Here is a 24,916-nt window from a genome sequence, read left to right on the forward strand (position 1 = left end):
ACAAAATGGAATCCACCCAGCATAGCTTTTCCTGAGGCAACTTTTAAAGGCTTTGGTTGTGTTTGTATAGGAATGCTTATTTGAGAAATAGCCGTAGAATTAAAAAAGGAGGCATGAAGGCAGAGCCCGTCGGCCCATGGTCCAAGACAGTCATTCTTTTGAAGAGTCTTACATCTGGGTTACCATAAGAAAAGGCACAGAGGATTGATACTAAAGTTAAACAGTAAACTTGGTTCATGTGTTGGCTGAACCCAGTAGAGAATAGGGCAAGATACATCCAGACTTGTCGCAACAGGAAGACACCCCTATATCTGATCGCTGATGATAGTCATTGTTTGGATGGGGGGCTTTTATCCATTTCTGCAGTCACACAATCAACCAGTAGCTGAACTGGGTTCCAAACAGTCACAAAAAACAAGTCACAAAAACGAAGTCACAAGCCGCAGTCACAGGTCAGTCCCATAAAACAAAGTCACAGTCAAAAAACCAAAAAAGCCACACAAACCAAAACGCAAAAAAAAAAAGCAAAAACAAAACCTCCAAATATCACCTCTGTGTTGCGTGGGTGCTCTGGACTCAACAGCTGGCAGACTCAACAGGAAGCCCCTGATTAGCAGCAAGGGACTCAATTAACAAACGAAACACACTCAACAGGAACCAAACGATGAAAAGCGACCCCTAAAACAGCAGCCGGGCCCGACTTATATACAATGGTACCTCGGGTTACATACGCTTCAGGTTGCAGATTCCGCTAACCCAGAAAAGGAAGGAGGCTGTAAGGAATGGAAAACAGCTGAAACTTCGCATTTTGCAAAGGGGTAAGGACAGAACTGGCATTAATGGGAGGTTGGAAGGCCTTGATTTCCATGCACACCTAATTCTGCACATGAATGTTGTGGGCAATACATTAGCAAATAATGAAATGTTGCGGAAATACACAATTAATGTGGGTTTGCTTTCAAGGTGAGCTTACTACCATTTTTAGGGAAATGGCAAAGTATCCATGTCTGTTACATAGTTGGTGCATTTCAGTTTCCCGAAAGATACAAATATTTTAAAATGTGGCCTTCCAAATGATTATTTGGAAGGCAGGAGAAATAAGTTAGCAGGAATATGGTAAAAGAGGCAAAAATGTGTACAGTATTGTTCAGGCATTATAACTGAACTATCAAGTGAAAAATGGAACTGGATAAAAGAGAGATCATTGACGAAACCGTATAGATTTTCCACAGAGGAGCGAGAAATAAACAAGAAATATTAATGCAATTATAATAGCCTTGTCGGGGAGATGAAGCATTGTTCATGGACAAATTCACATAGCCTAGTATTGGCTAGCCAAGTACAACATAAAGAGGAAGTCATTGTCTTTGAGCAGGTACAATTGTAGGCTGCATTTATAAGGGAACAAAGTGAAGACAACATATATATATATTCTTTCTTTCTGTAGGAACGAAAGAGAATTGTGGTGACCCAATTCCAGCTTTTGTTGTGTACAGAGTGCCAGTATTGACAGCAGTACAAATTATTGTTGCTATCAAATACGAAATAATACTACTATGTCTGAAATGGATTGAGCCACTATGGTGGTCTCCTCCTTGGGTACAATTTAGAAATCTCTCTAAGTTTTTAAGAGGGGAAAAATCTGGGCCTAGTACTTTCCTTCCTTCCTTCCTTCCTTCCTTCCTTCCTTCCTTCCTTCCTTCCTTCCTTCCTTCCTTCCTTCCTGAAATTGGCACCCCATTTTTCCTTCCAAAGGAGCCCAGTACTTTTAATAAGCCTTCTCGAGTCTTCCCCTGAAGAACTCTTAGGACCAACTACAGTTGTACCTCGGAAGTCGAACGGAATCCGTTACGGAAGTCCGTTCGACTTCCAAAACGTTCGGAAACCAAAGCACGGCTTCTGGTTGGCTGCAGGAAGCTCCTGCAGCCAATCGGAAGCAGGGAAGCCCTGTCGGACATTCGGGTTCCAAAGAACGTTTGCAAACTGGAACGCTCACTTCCGGGTTTGCGACATTCGGGAGCCAAAACGTTCAAGTACCAAGGCATTCGGCATCCAAGGTACAACTGTTCTCCATTGCTGTTTAACTTTTTCCATATTTAAGCCCACTATCCCAAAGGGCTTAAACAGGGGTCCGCAAACTTTTTCAGCAGGGGGCTGGTCCACTGTCCCTCAGACCTTGTGGGGGGCCAGACTACATTTTTTTTTGGGGGGGGGAATGAACAAATTCCTATGCCCCACAAATAACCCAGAGATGCATTTTAAATAAAAGCACACATTCTACTCATGTAAAAACACGCTGATTCCTGGACTGTCCGTGGGCCGGATTGAGAAGGCGAATGGGCCGGAACCGGCCCCTGGGCCTTAGTTTGCCTACCCATAGGCTTAAATAACCATAGTCACACCCATTCCCTCCCAGCCACTCCCACCCTGCAAATACTTATTAGGGTTACTCTTTACTTAAAGCTGCTTGGGTGTAGGCTGTACTGTGTATAGTAAACCGGATTTTGAGCACACATACATAGATAGTACCAGTCTATGAAATACAGCATATTGGCTTTATTCTGGTGACATGTTTCACTTCAGCTACTGAAAGTTCTTCCAGATATTTCATGTAGGGTTGTATCTAGTTGTATGCCTCTGCTGATGGACGGTTCTTTGAGCCAACTGAAGCTTTGTGAGCTGGAAAGAGGAGAGTGTCATTTTTGTGAATTTGGCATCGGCCCTGCAAACTGCTGTGCCACATACCGTACCGTCAGTGCTTGTACAACGTGTTTCTTGTTGACTTCCAAAGTCAGATGCAAAACTTAAGCAAAACTAAAGGAAATCATTCAAAATTGGCTGTTTCCAAAAGCGATACATGTCGCATAATGAGCTTTCCTTGGACCAAGCACAGCTTAGTTTGTGTTTCAGCGGGGAGTAAACGTATCACACAAGTGCCAAAGGACTGCATCCCTCTTATTGTATTAGTTACAGGTAGGTAGCCATGTTGGTCTGCCGGTGTTGAAACAAAATAATAAAATTCCTTCCTTAGAAGGAATAAAAACACCTTAGAGACCAACTAAGTTTGTTATTGGTATGAGCTTTCGTGTGCATGCACACTTCTTTAGATACAGTGAAACAGAAGTTACCAGACCCTCTCACTATGTGTTAGTTGGTCTCTAAGGTGCTACTGGAAGGAATCCTCTTATTGTATGTTATTCATTTTAAAATTTCTAAGATGCCTTTTGACCAAACTGGGTCAACAATAGCCTTCAGCAGTACAGTATCAGACACAATTGGTTAATACTGGATCGCCTGTCCATTCATTTTTTAAAAAAATATGCATGTAAAACAAATATTTTGCATTGGAGTCCAATTGACCAATTGCTATTTCTTCCAAGAAACGGCATGGTGAAATTTGTTGGTGGAATGGGACTAAGTAGCAATAGATAAAGGACAAGCCATTGGGGTAAAAGAGGGAAAGTTGAACTAAAGAAGCATTAATGACACTAGCAAAAGCAGCAAAAGATTATTACGAATGACAGCAATGTGTTTATTCCTTTCTATCACTAACGTTCACGTTAGTTTATTTATCACAATCATATACCGCCTTTGCTCCAGTTTGCTATAGGTGACATATATGGCTCTACATTTCCCATTTTATCTTCACAATAAACCTCTTGAGAGAGACACACTGTAGGCTGCATTCAACCATCTCTTTGCGGCCCAAAGACTCTTTGACCCAGAGGGTACTTTCACCAGCACAGAAAAGAAGGAGAAGAGATTTTCACTGGTTCTGGCTCAGAGGTTTGGCAGTGAATGATATGTGCAAGCAGTGGCGTCTGTGTTTCCAGCAGACATAATCCACAAACTTGCAGCAATTTTTTACCAGACATAACGGCTGGAAACTTGGGTTTTTCTTTCAAATTAAAGCAGAGATCCTTAGAATCCTGGACTCATGTGTTGTCCATTTTGGTGCATGATCAATATTGTGAATAATTGCATTCACAAACGGCTCTGCTTATGACTTAAGTGTTAACCTGCACTTTGAGCCACAACACACATTTTTCCCATAGCAGCAACCGGGGAATAATCTATTTGGCTAGCAGTTCCCTCTGCAGCAAAGCTAATACTGAACCAGTCAGGCAGCTGGATGTATTTGCCATAGAATAACCACACTGAGATTTGAGTTTATTGGTAGGGAGACCCAGAAGGGAGTACATTCATTAGGCAGGAGGGCAAATAACACCCTAACTCATATAGGTTGAGGAAAAGGGGGTTATTGTGTGGCCTTTGTTCTTATTTCTGTTATGTACAGTGGTACCTCGGTCTACGAACAGTCCTGTTAACGAACTATTCGTGCAATGAACACCGCAAAACCAGAAGTAGGTGTTCCGGCTAACGAACTTTGCCTCGGAAGATGAACAGAAGCCGAACGGTGGAAGGGCACCGGCGGCAGAAGTCATCAGTAGGGAAAGTGCACCTCGGTTTAAGAACACTTTGGTTTAAGAATGGACTTCCGGAACAGATTAAGTTCGTAAACTGAGGTACCACTGTATTCTGTGTTTTTTATATTGTAGTTCTGTGTAGCCCTGCAATCTGTGGGTATGCAAATTTAATAAATAATAATAATAATATGGTCTCCATGGTTTGCATGTGATTTGACACCAGCTTTTAAAATGTTTAGCAATGCACCAGAAGTCCAAATACAGTGGTACCTCGGGTTACATACGCTTCAGGTTACAGACTCCGCTAACCCAGAAATAGTGCTTTAGGTTAAGAACTTTGCTTCAAGATAAGAACAGAAATCGGGCTCCGGCGGTGCAGTGGCAGCAGGAGGCCCCATTAGCTAAAGTGATGCTTCAGGTTAAGAACAGTTTCAGATTAAGAACGGACCTCTGGAACGAATTAAGTACTTAACCCGAGGTACCACTGTGTGCACAGTTGTATAGAATGATTCAATCAGAGCCCTATGAAGTAAGTTGGATCATCTTAAAAGATGGTCCCGGTTGCTGGCAGGCCCTCAACCCAGTTCCCCCCACCCTGGCATGAGTGGAGTAATACCCTCACACCGGAGTGGCCCCACGATCACCCCAGACCTATTGGCCAATCATTTTGAGTGGGGTGATCGTGGGAGGTATAAAAGCAACAGCGCGACCTGTGCCAAGCACCCTCTCACCCTCCCATTAATTTAGGTGTCCTCTGGCCTTACTTTGGACTTTGGTTGGTCACCCGTCTTGGGATGGGCACCGGGTAGGAATTTTTCCCTTTGGCAGATTGGCACTAGCCTTTTGGTTTTTCGCCTACCTCTTAGCAATCGTCACAACTTTGTAAGGTTTGGTGGTTAGGCATTGGCTTATTGATGAGTGAGGGAGGTGAGGTCAGCCTTTGCCTGCCCCTCCATTGTTCAAGGGTATTCCATTAATGGAATCCGGGACCTGGATCCTGTCTGAAGTCCAGTTGAGGGGCTAGGGCCATGCCAGGCCTCTGGGAACACGAGGGGAGATGCAGGCGGGTTCCCCCGAAGCAGTTTCCCTTTGGGTGGTTTACCCTTACCGACTTCCTGCAAAGCGGGCAGGAATCAGATACAGTGGTGCCCCACAAGACGAATGCCTCGCAAGACGGAAAACCCGCTAGATGAAAGGGTTGTCCGTCGCGGAGGCGCTTCGCAAGACGAAGTTCCCTGTGGGCTTGCTTTGCAAGACGAAAACGTCTTGCGAGTCTCGCCATTTTTTTCTCGCTCCGCCCCCCCTTTTCAAAGCGGCTAAGCTGTTAATAGCCTTTTAACAGCTTAGCCGCTAAGCCGCTAATAGCACTAAATCGCTAATAGCGCTAATCCGCTTAGCCGCCAATGGGGTTGCTTCGCAAGACGAAAAAACCGCTAGAAGAAAAGAATCGCGGAACGGATTCTTTTCGTCTTGTGAGGCACCACTGTATAGTCTATTGCCAATGCCTAAGCCAATACCATGGGACGTGGGTGGCACTGTGGGTTAAACCACAGAGCCTAGGACTTGCCGATCAGAAAGTCGCGGTTCGAATCCCCACGGCGGGGTGAGCTCCCGTTGCTCGGTCCCTGCTCCTGCTAACCTAGCAGTTCAAAAGCGCGTCAACGTTCAAGTAGATAAATAGGTACCACTCCAGCGGGAAGGTAAACGGTGTTTCCGTGCGCTGCTCTGGTTCACCAGAAGCGGCTTAGTCATGCTGGCCACATGACCCAGAAGCTGTATGCCGGCTCCCTCGGCCAATAAAGCGAGATGAGCACCGCAACCCCCGAATCGGCCACGACTGGACCTAATGGTCAGGGGTCCCTTTACCTTTACCTCTTTAAGCCAATACCACTCACATTTGCTGTAATCAATAAAGCTGTGGCCTAAATTTTGCCCATTAACCTTCAGCCAAAATTATGCGTCAGTGTGAATTTCTTTATTCTATTGGGGGATGGCTTTAGGGTCTTGGCACGCAAATCCATTATACCTGCCTGACTGTGGAAAACGGGCATATTCAACAATACAAACTGTAAAATCATATGCTGTCATGTCAGTGCAAGGAGGCCGCTGGGGAGCAACCACAAAGAATTCCTCTCTTTGTGCCTTAGTTGTACAGATCTAATGGGTGGGTAATATAATTAGGCAGGAGCTCTTATTTTATTAATCCTCTTTAACATTGCATTTCAAATCTATCAAATCTATCAAGAAGACAAATGTATGAATAGTAGAATTGTAGAATCGTAGAGTCGGAGGGACCATGAGAGTCAACTAGTCCAATCCTCTGCAATGCAGGAATCTTTCGGCGAACAACCCTGAGATTAAGCGTCTCATTCTGTACCAACTGAGCTATTACAGCTGTAGCTGTTAAAAATGCATCGTGTTCATCAAAATTCCCAGAATACGAACAGCCATGGTTACAACTTCATCTACCTCGTGGGATACTTATCCAGTTGGTTTGACTGTTCCCATACTTGTAATAATAATAATAATAATAATAATAATAATAATTATTATTATTATTATTATTATTATTATTATTATTTATTTATTTATATCCCGCCCATCTGGCTGAGTTTCCCCAGCCACTCTGGGCGGCTCCCAATCAAGTGTTAAAAACAGTACAGCGTTAAATATTAAAAACTTCCCTGAATATGGCTGCCTTAAGATGTCTTCTGAATGTCAGGTAATTGTTTATCTCTTTGACATCTGATGGGAGGGCGTTCCACAGGGCGGGCGCCACTACCGAGAAGGCCCTCTGTCTGGTTCCCTGTAGCCTCACTTCTCGCAATGAGGGAACCGCCAGAAGGCCCTCGGAGCTGGACCTCAGTGTCTGGGCTGAACGGTGGGGGTGGAGACAGTCCTTCAGGTATACAGGACCGAGGCCGTTTAGGGCTTTAAAGGTCAGCACCAACACTTTGAATTGTGCTTGGAAACGTAGTGGGAGCCAATGCAGATCTCTCAGAACCAGTGTTATGTGGTCCCGGCGGCCACTCCCAGTCACCAGTCTAGCTGCCGCATTCTGGATTAATTGCAGTTTCCGGGTCACCTTCAAAGGTAGCCCCACGTAGAGCGCATTGCAGTAGTCCAAGCAGGAGATAACTAGAGCATGCACCACTCTGGCAAGACAGTCCGCAGGCAGGTAGGGTCTCAGCCTGCGTACCAGATGGAGCTGGTAGACAGCCGCCCTGGACACAGAATTAACCTGTGGCTCCATGGACAGCTGTGAGTCCAAAATGACTCCCAGGCTGCGCACCTGGTCCTTCAGGGGCACTGTTACCCCATTCAGGATCAGGGAGTCCCCCACACCCGCCCACCCTCTATCCCCAAAAAACAGTACTTCAGTCTTGTCAGGATTCAACCTCAATCTGTTAACCTTTCAAGAACTCTTTCTTAATTCTGGAGGTTAGCCCAGTATAACCTTCCTTCATTACATTTTTGGAAGCGTGGTTTGCAGTGCAAAATACACATATTTAACACTACCAGGGAGTTTTCTAATACTAGTAGGCTTTCCCATGTCTGGCACAAAAGCTATGTCGCAAATGGACAAGATTCTCACTTGATGTAGGGCTGCCATATTTCAAAAAGTGAAAATCCGGACACAAAAGTTGTTGAGTTTTGGGGGGGTTGGGCCAAAGCTGTTGAACTACAGCAGCAAAAAATGTTATTTGCCCCAAAATGGAAAGAAGAAAGAAGATTTTGGAGCTGTTTTTAAGGAAAATCGGCAAAAATGACACTGCCAACATGGATTGCCATGCGTCCAGATTTTCCCAGACATTTCAACAATTTCTGCCCAGACACTGCTTCCCACTACAGCATTCTGGGTGTGTCAAGGAAATTCTGGACATAAGGCAAAACTAACTTGATGTCAATGTTGAAATACTTTATGGTCACAACTGGTATACAGTGAGATAACACTCAACTGATATCAGCAGAGATAATTCAAGGGAAGCCAACTGAACATCAGGCCTGCAGACCTTGGTCAGTCAGATACAACTCAATCGGTAGAGCATGAGGCTCTTAATCTCACTCAGGTCGTGGGTTCAAGCCCCACGCTGGGTGAAAAATCCCTGCATTGCAGGGGGTTGAACTACATCAGGCATGGGCAGACTTGGCCCTCCAGCTGTTTTGGGACTACAATTCCCACTATCCCTGACCACTGGTCCTGTTAGCTAGGGATCATGGGAGTTGTAGTCCCAAAACAGCTGGAGGGCTGAGTTTGGCCTCGCCTGGACTAGATGATCCTTGTGGTCCCTCCAGCTCTATGAATCCATGACAACAGAAGACAGAAGCATTCAAAAACAGGCGCTAATCAATTGACTGACAGCTTATTATTTTTTTAAAATAAATCAATCTTCATTTGTAAACAAAACCCTATAGTGGGGTGTGTAAAAAAAATTCTTTTCTACATTATAATTTCTCTTGAAAGCACTCTGTGTGTAAGAGAGAGCTAGAGAGCATCCATTCAGTTGCCCCCCCCCCAATGTCTTTGGTATTGACGTTTCTTACCTTTATTTGCAATGGAAATCCATCTTGGTTGTTGCCATGCAGCAGGCATTCACCGACAATGGGATCCATAGGCTGCACTCTCCCAGGAAGGATTGTTTCTGTTGACAAAAATTGATCGGGTTTTAACTTTCTACATATATATCCATGCATTTGTTCCATCAAGACATTGAATGGGCAGACCGGGCCTCTGCTTCTCTCTCTCTCGCTGTTATGTGATCTTTCTTTCATCTTTCTTTCAGTGACCCTCGGAGAATTGAGCCTCTTTCATTTTTTTATTATTTTTTTTGGGGGGGAATCTGTTCACTAATTACTTGTATGCTAGGGATTGTTACATTTTAGAAATAAAAGGAGATGTTCATTCTTGATTTTTTATCTGTGGCAACCTCAAAGCCTCTCCTTAATCCTATTTTTGTTTGTTTACAGCTCTTCCAACTTTCTGGGGATTACTTGCATCTGAAGAATGCAAAAAAACCCAACCCAAAAAACCCCTGCCATCCTAGAGGCTTGTTCTTGCCTCCAATTAACAATAAGCATTCTGTATAGGGGCATTACAGTGATTGCAGATAGGGTGTTTGTGCTCATGATTAAAGGATCAGAAATAGATAATGGGTTTTCTTTCCAAACCGCTCCCTTCGGCAAGCGAGCCCCATCTGCCTTTATTTTGGCACCAGCCCTTAACCATCGGTTAGGGCTAACTTGTTGGGTTTGGGTAAAAGGGAAAATGTGGTACGGCATCATAAAAGGAGAATGTCCTAGAACCAGGTTTGGGACAGGTATTCTTTGGTGGGAGAACCCCAGCAAAGATTTAAAATCACAAACCATGCAGCAAAGTAAAGCATGGGAATGCAGGCTGTTCGACCTTTAAAACATCCCCTTCTAAGTCGCTTCCAAAGTTCCCTTAGCGTAGAAAGAGACCACACGTTTGGTAAGTTAAAAGTGGTTTACTTACAAACCCTCCAAAGGTCAGATTCATGTGTTTTTCCACATAGCAAGAAAATATAGGCAGCATAACTTAGATTCCAAAATGGCAAGAGTTTCTAAATTACTGGTATAGAAACGCAAATGTAGCTTGCTTAAGCCACATGGCCTAAGCTTCGAGTGCCCAGCTTAGACGTTGCTGGTAGAGTTCACATGGTTGAATGAAAGAACAAAGGCTTCATTCCAAAGTGAGGAGGGGTGAGCTAGCTAAGCCTGGCAGGATAACTTACTCTGTGGTCTTAACCCCTTAATGTATTAATTAGAGTTAAGTGTGTTGGTTATATGAGGCTGGATATCCCACATAACTTGGGTTCTTTACTAAGCAGGGTTTGGAAACTAGTTTCAAAGCAGATAATAATAATAATAATAATAATAATAATAATAATAATAATAATAATTTATTTATACCCTGGCCATCTGGCTGGGTTTCCCCAGCCACTCTGGGCCGCTTCCAACAAGGATTAAAAATACACTAAAATATCACACATTAAAAAGTTCCCTGAACAGGGCTGCCTTCAGATGTCTTCTAAATGTCAGGTAGTTGTTTATCTCTTTGACATCTGATGGGAGGGCGTTCCACAGGGCGGGCACCACTACCGAGAAGGCCCTCTGCCTGGTTCCCTGTAGCTTTGCATCTCGCAGTGAGGGAACCGCCAGAAGGCCCTCGGCGCTGGACCTCAGTGTCCGGGCAGAACGATGGGGGACTGGGGGAGATACTGCACAATCCTGCAGCCCATACGAAATGCTGATGGACCATGATATCCTGCTACCATGAGGGGTTCTTGGGTGGCTATGAAGATGATGGGAAGGGGGAGGGAAGATCAAAATGGGTAGCTAAGATTTTTGAAGTGTTCAAGAAAAAACCTGTTTATAAGCTTAAAGGTAGGGAACTCAGTAAATGGGTTAAAGAGATAAACTTATTTTGTCTAGAAAGACCTTATAAAAAAGCACCACTATTACTTCTTGAATACAGAAGATCCAGACTTCTTTCCTTGAGGCGGCATTTTTGTTGCAGATATGATGTATTTGCACAATCAAAGTTAACATTTAGCTGTGATTCTCTCTTCCCCACTCCACTTTCCCTCAAGATTTATGGATCCCTGCGTATGGCGAATTCACACAGGGGGTTATCTGTCTCTGCATGCGTTAGGGACCTGTGTTTGCCTCCAGTTTCCCAGCACTGAATGAGAAACTGTCGTGTAAAACCATCAGGTTTTGCAGTTTGCACTCTGGCTATTCACACAACACTAAACCCAAGTTTCGCACGGAGTGTACAACTTGTGGTTCGAGGACCCGACCCCCGCAGTGTGGAAAGAATACACAAGGACACGTGATATAAGGTTAATGGGCAAGGAAAGGCCACAACTTTATTGATTACAGCAGTGAAAAGGTATTGGCTTAGGCATTGGATTTCTCAAACAAGTGGGTTTATTCACCAGAAGGTGGAGCCTGTTGATGCCAATCCAACTATAGGCTCTCCCCTGATGTCACCGAGGGTCGTGCCATGGCCTCCCGCCAAGCAGGCATCGGACAGAATACACGACCGCCAGATTCCTTTAACGGAATACCCCTAAATTGAAGGCATAGGCGATGGCCACACCTAGCTCTTCGACACAGCATAACACATTCTTCCAATGCCTAACCTACCCACCAATACCACAAAAGTTGTGACGATTGCTACGAGGTAGGCGAAAAAACCAAAACGCCTAATGCCAAATGGAAAAAACTCCTACCAGGCCCCCTAGACAACCAGGGCGACCAACCTAAGGTCCATAGCAAGGCCAATGACCTAAGCCCTAACTCAAAGGGAGTGGAGGGTGGGTGACTCGGAGCGGGACAACGAGGAATGAGGCCAGGGAGAGGCTGGTGCCGCAGCAAAAGGCTGCTAAACACGCCCCCCCTCAGGCACCTGGTTGGATGCCTGCCGAGGGGCGTGGGCACCAGCCGGGTAATGGAGGCAGGGGGCTAACGCCCCCTGCTAGGGGCGGAGCTCGGGCTCCCGCCCACAACCACTCCCCTCTCTTGCAGGGAGGAGAGTCCTTACGGAGAACTGGAGCTGATCAAGGCTATCTAACCTTGTGTGCCTGTATGATGATACATGGGTTGCAAACCTCTTTTACACGATGCCCGCATCTTCAGTTTTAGATATGTCCTTGGCCTATACCTAAAGCCTGTAATATATGAAGAGGTCCTCTGATCTCACAATCATTCTTAGTGAAAGACACTGTGGTATAATAATTTTACATTTACTGGGTAGCAAGCACTGTATAAGCTTTAATGTCTTCATGCCTTCTCATTTGTGTTCATTTTCTAGAGGCACCTATTTCCCCTCTTCTCTACCTAGTTTACCTGATTCTTGGTGTGTGTTTTCCCCCTAATTTGCCATCCAAAGTTACTCGTTTACTGGTTCTTGATTTCCCTCCAACTTCAAAAGTTGATGCTTTAAAAAAAACACTTATTATTCTCTCGCCATTCTTTTCACACATCCTCTACACCTACTTGCTTCCAGGAGCATCTTCTGTTCTCCAGAATTTAATAATGGTGGGTAAAGCCTGGCTTTTTTTTAATTGGCAGCTTTCCTGCGCTTTAATCCGTCTCTTGCCTTTCATTCCCTGCTCTCCGCGTACCAGGGCTCATCTTGCTGCTGTGATCTTTTCCGTTGCTTTAATTATGGAGTGTGGCAGCTGAACGTTTAAGTTTCATATTAATAGCGCCTTGTTTAAAGTTTTCAGTTGCAAAGCAAATGTTGAATCATCTGAATTTGGCGAGGTTTGAAATTATACCTGGGTATGTTTTTACCGTTCCTATTCCCAGCAGATTACACAATGGCACTGATTAGCAGCCACATTTTGTAATACCACTTAAGGCTTTATCACAGTGGAGTACTGCCAGTAATAGTCTTTAATTCACTTATATGTACCAATTCATCTCTGTCAGGCTTCTATTCATTTCTTCCCTGTCTTACTCTGTCCCTAGCCTCTGTATAATGAGGTATGATGTCCCCCACTTAAGTGGGGGAGGGGGTCCAAAAATCCCTAGTGAACTGACTCTGGTCTTTTTGACTCTTCAGGCAACCAAACCCCCCTTGCATTTATATGCCCACATTATTGCACTTCTCACAAATGAGAGGAAGTGGCGCTGATAACGTTATCTGTTATTTCACATGCAAAGAAGAAGAAGAAGTTACTTTTCGTCAGGCATTTAATATGGACCTGTTATAGAGATGTCTTTTTCATAATCCTCAAAGTGATGCATGTTTGTGCAGTTAGGATATGGGTCACCACGTTGCAAATACCCGTATTTTTCGCTCTATAAGACGCACCAGACCATAAGACGCACCTAGTTTTTGGAGGAGGAACAAGAAAAAAATATTCTGAATCTCAGAAGCCAGAACAGCAAGAGGAATCGCTGCGCAGCGAAAGCAGGGATCTCTCTTGCTGTTCTGGCTTCTGGGATAGCTGCGCAGCCTGTATTCGCTCCATAAGACGCACACATATTTCCCCTTACTTTTTAGAAGGGAAAAAGTGAGTCTTAGAGAGCAAAAAATTCGGTACTTGGATGGCGATGGGGCGCTTATCTGTTGTGAATCGTGGTGGATTTATGATCGACATGCTTGCTTGATATATGTTGTGTTAAATGCTGGAGCATGATTATAAAGCGTGAGATGTTTCCTAAGGTTCTAGCTGTGTTTTTTGTTGTCTATGCAAAACAACTGTTGCCTCCAGAAGTTGCATGCTTTGCTTCGCTAGATGTTGATGCAAACGCTGAGCTTTGTTGTTTTGTCTCCTAGGATTGGTGCGAAACACCAGGAGCTGCGGCAGAAGCAGGCCAGGGGGCTTGCTGAGTATTCCCCTGGGCCTGTGGGCCCTCCGCCTGATATTGACGACGACGAGACAGACCCCAATTACGCACAAGTCAATCACTTCCGAGAAATGTATCCACCTGCCAGTGCGTACAGGCCGTCTTCTCCACCTGTGCCAGAAAACTTTGGATGTGACAGCCCTCCAGTGCCAGTGGACAGGGACCACCTTGAAGGACTGTATGCGAGGATAAACAAGCCGTCTCATCAGCCTGCTCATGTGGAGAGGTAATGATTCATATCATGGAAATGATTGCATCTTCAAATATTTGCAGATGTAACAAAATAGCATGTTGTTTGTTTATGTCATGAAATTTATACAGTCGTACCTTGGTTGTCGAACGCCTTGCGACTCAAACATTTTGGCTCCCGAACGCCGCCAACCTGGAAGTGAGTGTTCTGGTTTGCAAACATTTTTTGGAACCCAAACGTGTGCCGGGGTTTCCAGAGCTTCCGGTTGGGTGCAGGAAGCTCCGGCAGCCAATCGGAAGCCGCGCCGTGGTTTTCGAACGTTTTCAGAAGTCGAACGGACTTCCGGAACGGATTGCGTCCAAGAACCAAGGTACGACTGTACACCGCTTGATTGTTAAAAATACTCAAAGCAGTTTGCATAAGATAAAACAGTAAAATCAAGGAAAAAATCACAACCGTACTTTACAAACATACAAAAGTTAAAATATTGAAAGAGTTTAAGATTACCTCAACTTTCTAAGAATCTGGGGAGGGCTTGCCTAAACGAGAATGCTTTTGTTGTTGGTTAGTCGTTTAGTCGTGTCCGACTCTTCGTGACCCCCTGGACCAGAGCACGCCAGGCACTTCTGTCTTCCACTGCCTCCTGCAGTTTGGTCAAACTCATGCTGGTAGCTTTGAGGATACTGTCCAACCATCTCGTCCTCTGTTGTCCCCTTCTCCTTGTGCCCTTCATCTTTCCCAACATCAGGCTCTTTTCCAGGGAGTCTTCTCTTCTCATGAGGTGGGCAAAGTATTGGAGTCTCAGCTTCAGGATCTGTCCTTCCAGTGAGCACTCTGGGCTGATTTCCTTAAGAATGGAGAGGTTGGATCTTCTTGCAGTCCATGGGACTCTCAAGAGTCTCCTCCAGCACCATAATTCAAAAGCATCAATTCTTCGGCGATCAGCCTTCTTTATTTTCCAGCTCTCACTTCCATACATCACTACTGGGAAAACCATAGCTTTAACAAGAATGCTTTTAGCAGGCGCCAAAAGGAATACAAAGAAGGCTTGACCTCAAAAGGCAGAACATTCAGGAACATACTAGGTTCCATCAGTCTCTGAGGGCAGGCTGGTTTTGTGTCTAACGCCCTCTCTGCAAGGTTTGTCACATGGGCCTATTACCACTTTGGATAGCGTACACGAATGGCTGTAGCACTGCAGCCCCATCGCAAACTGTGATGTTATGACAAAGTAATGAAGTAGGGAAATTAAACAGTAGAAATGTTTATGATCGGAATGTCAAGAAGCTAAGCTTCAGATTTCTCCACTCCCAAATCCACAAGAGGAGAGATCCAGATTATAACTTTGCTTCAGCACTTCTGCAATTTTACTCAGGTTGGCTGAGTTATTGCGAATGATCGAGGGATATTTGTTTAAATGCAAACAGTATATTCTCTTTACATTTGCGCCAGTTCTAGTCCCACTGCTCAAGGTCATGATAAAATCGAAATCATTATTAAAAGGCTTCTACTTCACAAAATTGACAGAATTGACCTGACTCCAATCCAATTGCGGCACTACCAAATAAGTGGGTTCTTCCCTCCCGCTTCCTGCTCTGAAGAACTTGTTATTTGGCAGTATAAAAGACTTGTGTGCTCAAATTGTGCTTTTTTGCCCCTGTGATCATTCGGCGCCATTAGCAACCAGCTTTTGTACCATATGCAGTGATTTACTATGTATGCTTACAGTTTACATTTCCCCTGTTGTGTGATATTATGCGCTTTCAATTAAGTCGGAGGGAGGACTTAGAAATCACGGCACTTTTATGCAGACTGTAAAGCGTGGCTTTGCAAGACAGATTACCTTTCAGGGCCTTTCCAATAACCAAGTAGGGAGAGAGGAGCCATTTTTAATCCTTACTGTCAAGCTTCTAGGTTGATAGCAATAAGAAATATAGTATCCCCCACCCCTGTATGAGTTAAACAAGAAAACACAGATTCGCAGGCACAGTTGTGGAGCTGTCACCATGAGATTCTGAAAGTTGGCATTTGATAATACAAAATAAAAATAGAGAGCTTGATTAGACTTCCTGTGTGTTACAATAAATTGTGACACCTCTTGGAGGTGGGGGCAGTATGTGAAAGTATAAGCAAACAGCTAGACAAATTAGAAGACAGGAGTGCCAGTTTGGCCCTGCGACTGTGGGTCTCTGGGGCTGTGAGTGCCATGCACTGTGCATGGCCATGGCACTGAAATTTGTGGGTGCCTGGCCCCTTCATGGGGAGCTTTTTTGGGGGCCCCAGGGAGTTGGCACCTATGCTGGAAGAGTAAAAATGAATGGTTGTTACTAAGGTTTGTATAATTTGCGTGTCAGCGCTATCACTAGTCCTAATTTTTGTTAAAGAGACAGTTAATAGTATGGACTTATGTATAGATTAATTCGTTTAAGACTCTTTTGCAGGAATCAATACCAGTTTAGAACTTCCTTTACGTGCTAAAGCAGGGGTCAGCAAGCTTTTTCAGCAGGGGGCTGGCCCATTGTCCCTCAGACCTTGTGGGGAGGCCAGACTATATTTTTTTTGGGGGGGGGGGGATGAACGAATTCCTATGCCCCACAAATAACCCATTTTAAATAAAAGCACACATTCTACTCATGTAAAAACACGCTGATTCCCGGACCATCCGCAGGCCGGATTGAGAAGGCGATTGGGCTGGATCTGGCCCCCGGGCCTTAGTTTGCCTACTCATGTGCTAAATTGGAAAGAGGTTCAGAACTAACTATTGGGCCAGATATTAATAGTTCCTGAGGTTAACAGGATAAGAATATATGTTATCCTGAGGTTAACAGGATATATCTATCATCTATCTATCTATCTATCTATCTATCTATCTATCTATCATCTATCTATCTATCATCTATCTATCTATCTATCTATCTATCTATCTATCTATCATCTATCTATCTATGTTTATAGTGTGATCATTAAATCAGAAATGGCCACCGAAAGCCCATACTGAATCCAGCAGCATTGTAAGCTGACCAGATAACTTTTATGTTGTGGGGCAGCATACATATTCAATCAAACATTACCTTATTCATACCCAATATTTGTATATGCGTTTTGTATGGACCCAGCATCCTGACTGATCATTCGGATAATATATCGCAGTTAAGCATCTTAAAAGCAGCACTGACAATTAAAAGAAGCTATAGTCGGTGACCCCAATAATGCTATGTGGTTCAACCGTGGTCTCATTCTATTACTCTGCATTAATACTTCCAATCTAGGAACTTCTTCAAGAACCATTAATGCTGTGCTTCGTAACACCTGCTAGGCTACGCTAGAGGATGAGAACAGTCTGAGTGTATTATCATAAAGTAATGGTGTGAATGAAAAGCCAGGGTTTATCAGGGCATTTTCTTTCTAGCAGAGTCTCAGGCTGTGAACCCCCAGGTTGCTTTATTTATTTATTTTACCAACCCCCTGAACTTTCAAAAGTTTGATATCTATATACACGTTATTGCTCGTGCCTGTCTATGGGAGCCCGCTGTACCAGGAGCACAATTTTCTTTGTAAGATTGCTTTTTTTTGTGGTGCCCTAGATCTCTTAGAGGGGCGCGGGTGGCGCTGTGGGTTAAACCACAGAGCCTAGGACTTGCCAATCAGAAGGTTGGCGGTTCGAATCCCCGCGACAGGGTGAGCTCCCGTTGCTCTGTCCCTGCTCCTGCCAACCTAGCAGTTTGAAAGCACGTCAAAGTGCAAGTAGATAAATAGGTACCGCTCCGGCGGGAAGGTAAACGGCATTTCCGTGCGCTGCTCTGGTTTAGTCATGCTAGCCACATGACCCGGAAGCTGTACGCCGGCTCCCTCGGCCAATGAAGCGAGATGAGCGCCGCAACCCCAGAGTCGGCCACGACTGGACCTAATGGTCAGGGGTCCCTTTACCTTTACCTAGATCTCTTAGAAGACTTGACTATGTTCAACGTTTCCTATAAATCCGAACCACAGCCATAAACTGTTCGCAAACGGTTCCTTTGGAAATGAAGGCTGCTACCAAAAAGAAGACTCTTCTCTCTGAGAGAATTAAAACTAATGGGCAATTACAATGGGCACTTGTAACAGCTGCCACATATAAGGTAAAGGTAAAGGTACCCCTGCCCATACGGGCCAGTCTTGACAGACTCTAGGGTTGTGCGCCCATCTCACTCTATAGGCCGGGGGCCAGCGCTGTCCGCAGACACTTCCGGGTCACGTGGCCAGCGTGACGAAGCTGCATCTGGCGAGCCAGCGCAGCACACGGAAACGCCGTTTACCTTCCCGCTAGAAAGCGGTCCCTATTTATCTACTTGCACCCGGGGGTGCTTTTGAACTGCTAAGTTGGCAGGCGCTGGGACCGAGCAACGGGAGCGCACCCCGCCGCGGGGATTCGAACCGCCGACCTTTCGATCGGCAAGTCCTAGGCGCTGAGGCTTTAACCCACAGCGCCACCCGCTGCCACATATAGGCTGCCTCAAATGGCCACTGCGGTACCACTGTGGGCCTCCATATAGCAAGATATGTAGTGGCATCAAGAAAACCATTGTAGATGGCTTGCCATGTGGAAATAGCCACTCACAGCCAGTCTGTGGGTGGGCGTCATTCCCTCAGAAGGTCAAGACCACCAGACCAAGATGAAGGAAATTTCACTTTTTGAAATATGGCAACCCTATATTATTTCTCCCTGCTCCTATGTGTAGCGGGAGGGGGGGGCAACAACAAGAAAGTTATTGCCATTTTGGTTTGGCTATGCAATTCAACGGGATTTCTAGAGATTTGTATTTTCCGGATCATGATCCAGGGCAAATAGGATCGGGTCCAGACCAGTCCACACTGAATCAGGTCCAATCCAGATTTACAAACTGAGGCCACGAATCAGAATTGGGGGGTCTGTGCACAGCGCTCACGTTTAGTTGTTTAGCTTCAACAAACAGAACCCAGATTACTTCATCTCAGTCTTAGAATTCCAGTCATGGGCCATTACCATAGAGGATTGAATTAAAACTCATGCAATCACTTATTTTCCCCGGTGAAAAATGTATTATCATCCCTTTAATGATTTTATAAAATTATGAGGCATCTTATAATGAAAGATCTCTGTGGCTTGATCAGTGTACCTCATACTGACGTACAGCTAGTCATAGCTCCCTCTACAAAGTGCCCGGTTTTAAAGTCCTACTCATTACAGGACATTACTGTCAAAGCTATTCCAATAATTAGAAGCCTTTCTATACATCAAAAACCAAGAAATAATCCCAAATGCAAGGGCTAAGCCCGCATTTTTACCAGTATGGTGTTAATCCCTCCTGTCGTAACTGGAGGTTGATTTACAGTCTGTAAATTCACAGTTAAGGTAAAGGTAAAGGGACCCCTGACCATTAGGTCCAGTCATGGCCAACTCTTGGGTTGTGGTGCTCATCTCGCTTTATTGGCTGAGGGAGTCGGCGTACAGCTTCTGGGTCATGTGGCCAGCATGACTAAGCCACTTCTGGTGAACCAGAGCAGTCCATTAACTGTTAATAACTCAATGCGTAAGGACACGGGTGGCGCTGTGGGTTAAACCACAGAGCCTAGGACTTGCGGATCAGAAGGTCAGCGGTTCGAATCCCCGCAATGGGGTGAGCTCCCGTTGCTCGGTCCCTGCTCCTGCCAACCTAGCAGTTCGAAAGCACGTCAAAGTGCAATTAGATAAATAGGTACCGCTCCGGCAGGAAGCTAAACGGCGTTTCCATGCGCTGCTCTGGTTCGCCAGAAGCGGCTTAGTCATGCTGGCCACGTGACCTGGAAGCTGTACGCCGGCTCCATCAGCCAACAAAGCGAGATGAGTGCCCCAACCCCAGAGTCGGCCACAACTGGACCTAATGGTCAGGGGTCCCTTTACCTTTAACTCATTGTGTGGACAGGCGGAGTCCCCCCCAACCCCAGGCGACCCCCCAGTGGAATAATGACTCAAGACAACGTGATATGAGATTAAAATTGGCCACAACTTTATTAAGTTTCAGATGCAGGGAGACCTTGGCTCAGGCATTGGGCGTTTACCCTTCCCAGTCTCCAGCCGGGGATCTGGGAGACATCAGGGTTATCCAGAATGTGTGGGGGTTGGGCTGGCTCTGGAGAACATATGTTCAAGTAGAGAGCCCGCCCCCTTGTTTTGCCGCTGTTGGAGGAGAGAGCAGTGACAACTTCTCGGCATATGGCCAATGCCTCCCCTCAAGACCCCTTTAACGGGGAACCCTGGTATCATCGCCGCAAGGGGGGCGTGGGTCACCGCTTCACGTCCAACTGCCGCCCAACTGTTGTTTGGGCAGGACGGTCCCTCCCCTTACCTGGCCAATCCCCTGGTAATGCCTCCCCAGGCGGGATTGGGCAACTGGCTGATGTAGGCGGAGACCTCCAGGTATCCAGCCTGGGGAGGATGAAGCCAGCCCAAACTACCAGGAGTCACACTGGGATCCAGGGGGCTGTGCGCGACCCTGCAAAAGGTGCCCCCATTTGATGTGGGGAGTGGTCATTCTTGAATTGCCCCTTAAAAATCAAATTGTCCCCCTTAAAAAATCGAATTGCCCCCCTGTGGGACGTGTGCCCTCACATTGGGAATTAGGGATCTAAACTTTGAACAATGTTTTAGAATTCTTCCCCTCCTCTTTCTTCATTCATGCGCAAAAAGAAAATTAAATGTACTCCTTCACCAAACCAGTTTTCTATTGCCTATGAATTCTCTCTCTCTCTCTCTCTCTCTCTCTCTCTCTCTCTCTCTCTCTCTCTCACACACACACACACACACACACACACACACACTCAACCTATAAGTGTCAGATATGCTTGGTAACATTACGATTTAGCACTTAAACAGCCTAGGCTTGTCCATCTCTTTATTACGTCGGTGCTGCTTATTTGAGGAAGGGAGTGATGCATGTGACGAATCCTACTGTTTCTCAGCCTTAGCTGAAGAAACTGCTTTACAGTCTTCGACTTAACGCCACATGGGATTTTACGAAAATGGGTATTGATACTTGACTAGGGGACAGTGGGTAAAATGCAATGTGTGAATGGCCGTTGTTGTTAACTGCATTTCCCACATTTTTCCGATGCAGATTTTTTTGGGCGGAAGGTGACGTAGGAAGTAATGAGTGCAGTCTTTAATTTTTCACTTCAGAAAAATTAAAGGCTGAGCAGCACAAAAAAAGCCTCTTACTATAGCATTGCAGAAATGTGCAGTTGTGAATATTACACCTCCAGCTGGAATTCTAGCATTGGAAACACGGGGAAAATAATAATCAGTGTACCTAACTTAAAACCATACAGTGGCTCAGTTCAGACATTACTTCAAAATCATGGTTTCTGCTAACCATAGTTTTGATCCCAACCCGTAGTTTGAAGTTAAGAATTTACAAGCAAATAATGCAAACCCACTTTGAGCCATGGCTTCTATTTCTGCGGGGTGGGCCAGGGAAGCCATTTGCCTCAGGTGGCGTATTGATTCCCTGCTAGTGCATCACAGCCAGCCCTGCTGGGGCTTCCCGCAGCAACAACCCAGCGCCGTTGCCCTTGTTGCTGAGCCCTTGCCACTGCATTGTGACACGGGTGCAAGGATACAGTTGCAGTGGCGAGGCTGCAGCGGCGCAGGGGCAGGGCCCCAGATCTGGTTGGAGGTCATTGGATCGTTTTGCTAATAGCGGCAAAATGTGTTGGGCCGGCCGTACTGTTTCTGGTTTGTTGGCTGGTTGCAGACTATGGTTTGTGAATCTATTATAATGCCAAACTATAGTTTAGCTTTCTTACATTTTGTTTGATGTGATGCCAAATTCAGCCACTAAATTCAAGCCTGAACAGGAATTTAGGACTCTGATTCAAATCCATTTCTGAACAGGGAGTTGTTTTCTTCTTAAATCAATGTTACCCTACTCCACAATGCCCCCCCTCTCTGTATATACTGTACTTTTTCGGGTATAAGACTAGGTATTTTTACTCTAAAATAATGTTTAAAAATGGGGGTTGTCTTATACATGGGGATCATCTTCCCAATTTTCATAAATTTGTGTCCCCCAAAATAGGGGTCATTTTATACACGGAAAAATACTGTATTTGTTGTGGGAAAAGTGCCAAAGTACCCTTTAACCAAAAGTGGGTTGTGGTTCCTTTAACAGGCAGCATAGTAATAACAATGTTAACTTTTTTTTGAGCGGGGGCATATAATATTTTTTTTTTAAAAATCTGCCATTTAATTTTAAATGCTAATATGTGTGTGGGTAATTAAGAAGCCAAAATTGACTATGAGCTTGGTAAGCTCTAAGAATGGGAGAGAGAGATCATTACGCCTCTGCTCATGGATAGCTATTTGCGAACCAGCTGATAATGTGCAAAATGAAGATTTCGTAAGTGGCATTTTAAATGAATGGTTAATGGCTTGAAGATTAATTAAATAGTCAGAGTCGTTCAAAAGAGAACCTGCTAAAATCTTGTTTGTAGGCCAGTCACTTGCATAGCAAAAGTGCAAGCCTATCTAGCAGGCAATTTACAGCATTTCCCCCCTCAAACCACACACACACACACACACACACACACACACAAACACACACCTTTCAAGCATGCTATATACACGTAAGGTCAGAAAGGTTTTACTGCAGGGTACTTTAATACTGGGGACACGGGTGGCGCTGTGGGTAAAACCTCAGCGCCTAGGGCTTGCCGATCCCATGGTCAGCAGTTCAAATCCCCGCGTCGGGGTGAGCTCCCGTCGTTCGGTCCCAGCTCCTGCCCACCTAGCAGTTTGAAAGCACTCTTAAGTGCAAGTAGATAAATAGGGACCACTTTATAGCGGGAAGGTAAACGGCGTTTCCGTGTGCTGCGCTGGTGCTGGCTCGCCAGCTGCAGCTTCGTGACGCTGGCCACGTGACCCAGAAGTGTCTTTGGACGGCGCCGGCTCCCGGCCTCTAGAGCGAGATGAGCACGCAACCCTAGAGTCGGACACGACTGGCCCGTACGGGCAGGGGTACCTTTACCTTTTTACTTTAATACTAAATAAATATCGCACAACAAACGATAAAACTTTGAATTTGTTGTTCTACCAGTATTCATCTCACTGAGGGTGGGTGAGGCGGGGAAGGAGATTCACATTTTGTAAGCATCAAAACATTGCTGTTTTTGAAATCTGGGAAATGCAGTATCCCTGCAAAAAGCACTAACTTGGGGAGGGGGGATATTTGGATTGCAAGGCAGCTATCCATTTTTATTTTTGGTGCAATATAATGATTCTCTGGGAAGCCCATTAATGTACTGCTTTCATTCCTGGACAGCACCTTTAGAACACAGTTCACCATATTGTGAATATTGAGAAAGAAGCATTCTAGGCTTTGGTACGCTTTGTATATTATTTTGCTGCTGTTCCTTCATTTGTGGCTGTACTAGAGAGTGTTGGTTTTTATGTTTTTAAGAGGGCCAGCGCCCTCAGCCACGGTTGCCGCAGGCTAAAGGGACAAACTGTTAACTGTAATCCGCCATCACAACTAAAACTTCCTTCCCCCAATTGGCACAGGGCCTGTCAATGTCAGAGCACGCCTGCTGAACGATGGGCTTCTCCCTTAACAAAATCCATCGCAACTGGCAAACCAAATTGCCTTTGAGTCCGCCTGCAATGCAGCACAGGAATTATAGTCCAAAATCAGATATTCCTATTCCCAGCAGGTGGTGGTGATGGAGAGGTTGTGGAGACAGATAACAACATGACACTGCCCACCCCCCCAGGCAGTCTGATGGAGAAGCAAAGTGCAAAGCCCTTCCCAAGCCATTTCCAATCTTGAGTTCTTTCCTACAGTGATTAGCATGATTAAGCAGGGATGTCAGACCTAGTTCTCCCATCTATATCAAAATAAATACTTCGGTTGACCAGGTGACCTCATAAGCGTGAGGTCGGTATGGAGCAACCAAGAGAGCTCCCCTGGCAATTATTACATGCTGCTTACTGCAAAAGATTTGTTAGACAGTGATGGAAAGTCTTAATGCACGGAGTGGTGGAGGAGGACACGCACAATGATGATTAAGATGACAGTGAACTGGAAACAGCTGCAACGCTCTCCCTGGGTTCTGTATGGCTTAAGATGAAGACCACCTGGGTTGGCTACTGTGTCTGATTTTTAGAGAGAGAGTGTGGCAATTCTCCCACTGTGTACATTCCTCTTCTTCGGTTTTCGAAATAAGGAAGCCATTGTTAAAGTCTGCAGACAAAGTTTCTGCAGTCATTTCTTTTCCTCTATATGTCCGTGTGTATATATTGCTGCTGCTATATGCTATGTGCAAACTGAGCTACAAAACTACATACCGTATTTTTCTGTGTAAAAGACGAGGGTTTTTTATTATTATAAGGAATTGTGAAAAATAGGGGTTCATCTTATATACTGATAGTGTAGAGGGGGGACGTGCGATTGGTGGCAGCCGCGAGCAGGAGATTGTAAGCAGCATTTGGGCGGGTGATTGGTGGCTGCAGCAACGCCTGCTGATGATTGACTGTTGCTGCGGCAAGTGGGTGGGCGATTGGCGGCGAGTGGGCAGACAATCGGGGGCTTCAGTGAGGTGTGTGATTGGCAGGGCAGTCAGGCGGGTGAGTGATTGGTGGCAATCCCCCACAATAAAAGCTCAACAACTCTGGACAGAGCCAGCACCAGCGTGGCGTAGTGGTTAAGAGTGGTGGACTCGTAATCTGGTGAACTGGGTTCGCGTCTCGGCTCCTCCACATGCAGCTGCTGGGTGACCTTGGGCTAGTCACACTTCTCTGAAGTCTCTCAGCCTCACTCACCTCACAGAGTGTTTGTTGTGGGGGAGGAAGGGGAAGGAGAATGTTAGCCGCTTTGAGACTCCTTAGGGTAGTGATAAAGCGGGATATCAAATCCAAATCTTCCCC

At 45.3% G+C, this 24,916-nt stretch overlaps 1 protein-coding gene across 2 annotated transcripts in view; it reads left to right on the top strand.

The window, feature by feature from the left end:
- The window catches only part of PARD3B (par-3 family cell polarity regulator beta), a 582,805-nt gene that overhangs the window by 406,557 nt on the left and 151,332 nt on the right, over positions 1-24,916 (top strand). For both annotated transcript variants that reach the window (XM_077918269.1, XM_077918271.1), the window contains one exon: positions 13,741-14,037. In XM_077918269.1, coding sequence (XP_077774395.1) covers positions 13,741-14,037 — 297 coding nt within the window. The remainder of the gene's footprint in view (positions 1-13,740; positions 14,038-24,916) is intronic.

This window comes from Podarcis muralis, chromosome 1, assembly GCF_964188315.1.
Source record: "Podarcis muralis chromosome 1, rPodMur119.hap1.1, whole genome shotgun sequence".
Taxonomy (NCBI): Eukaryota; Metazoa; Chordata; class Lepidosauria; order Squamata; family Lacertidae; genus Podarcis; species Podarcis muralis.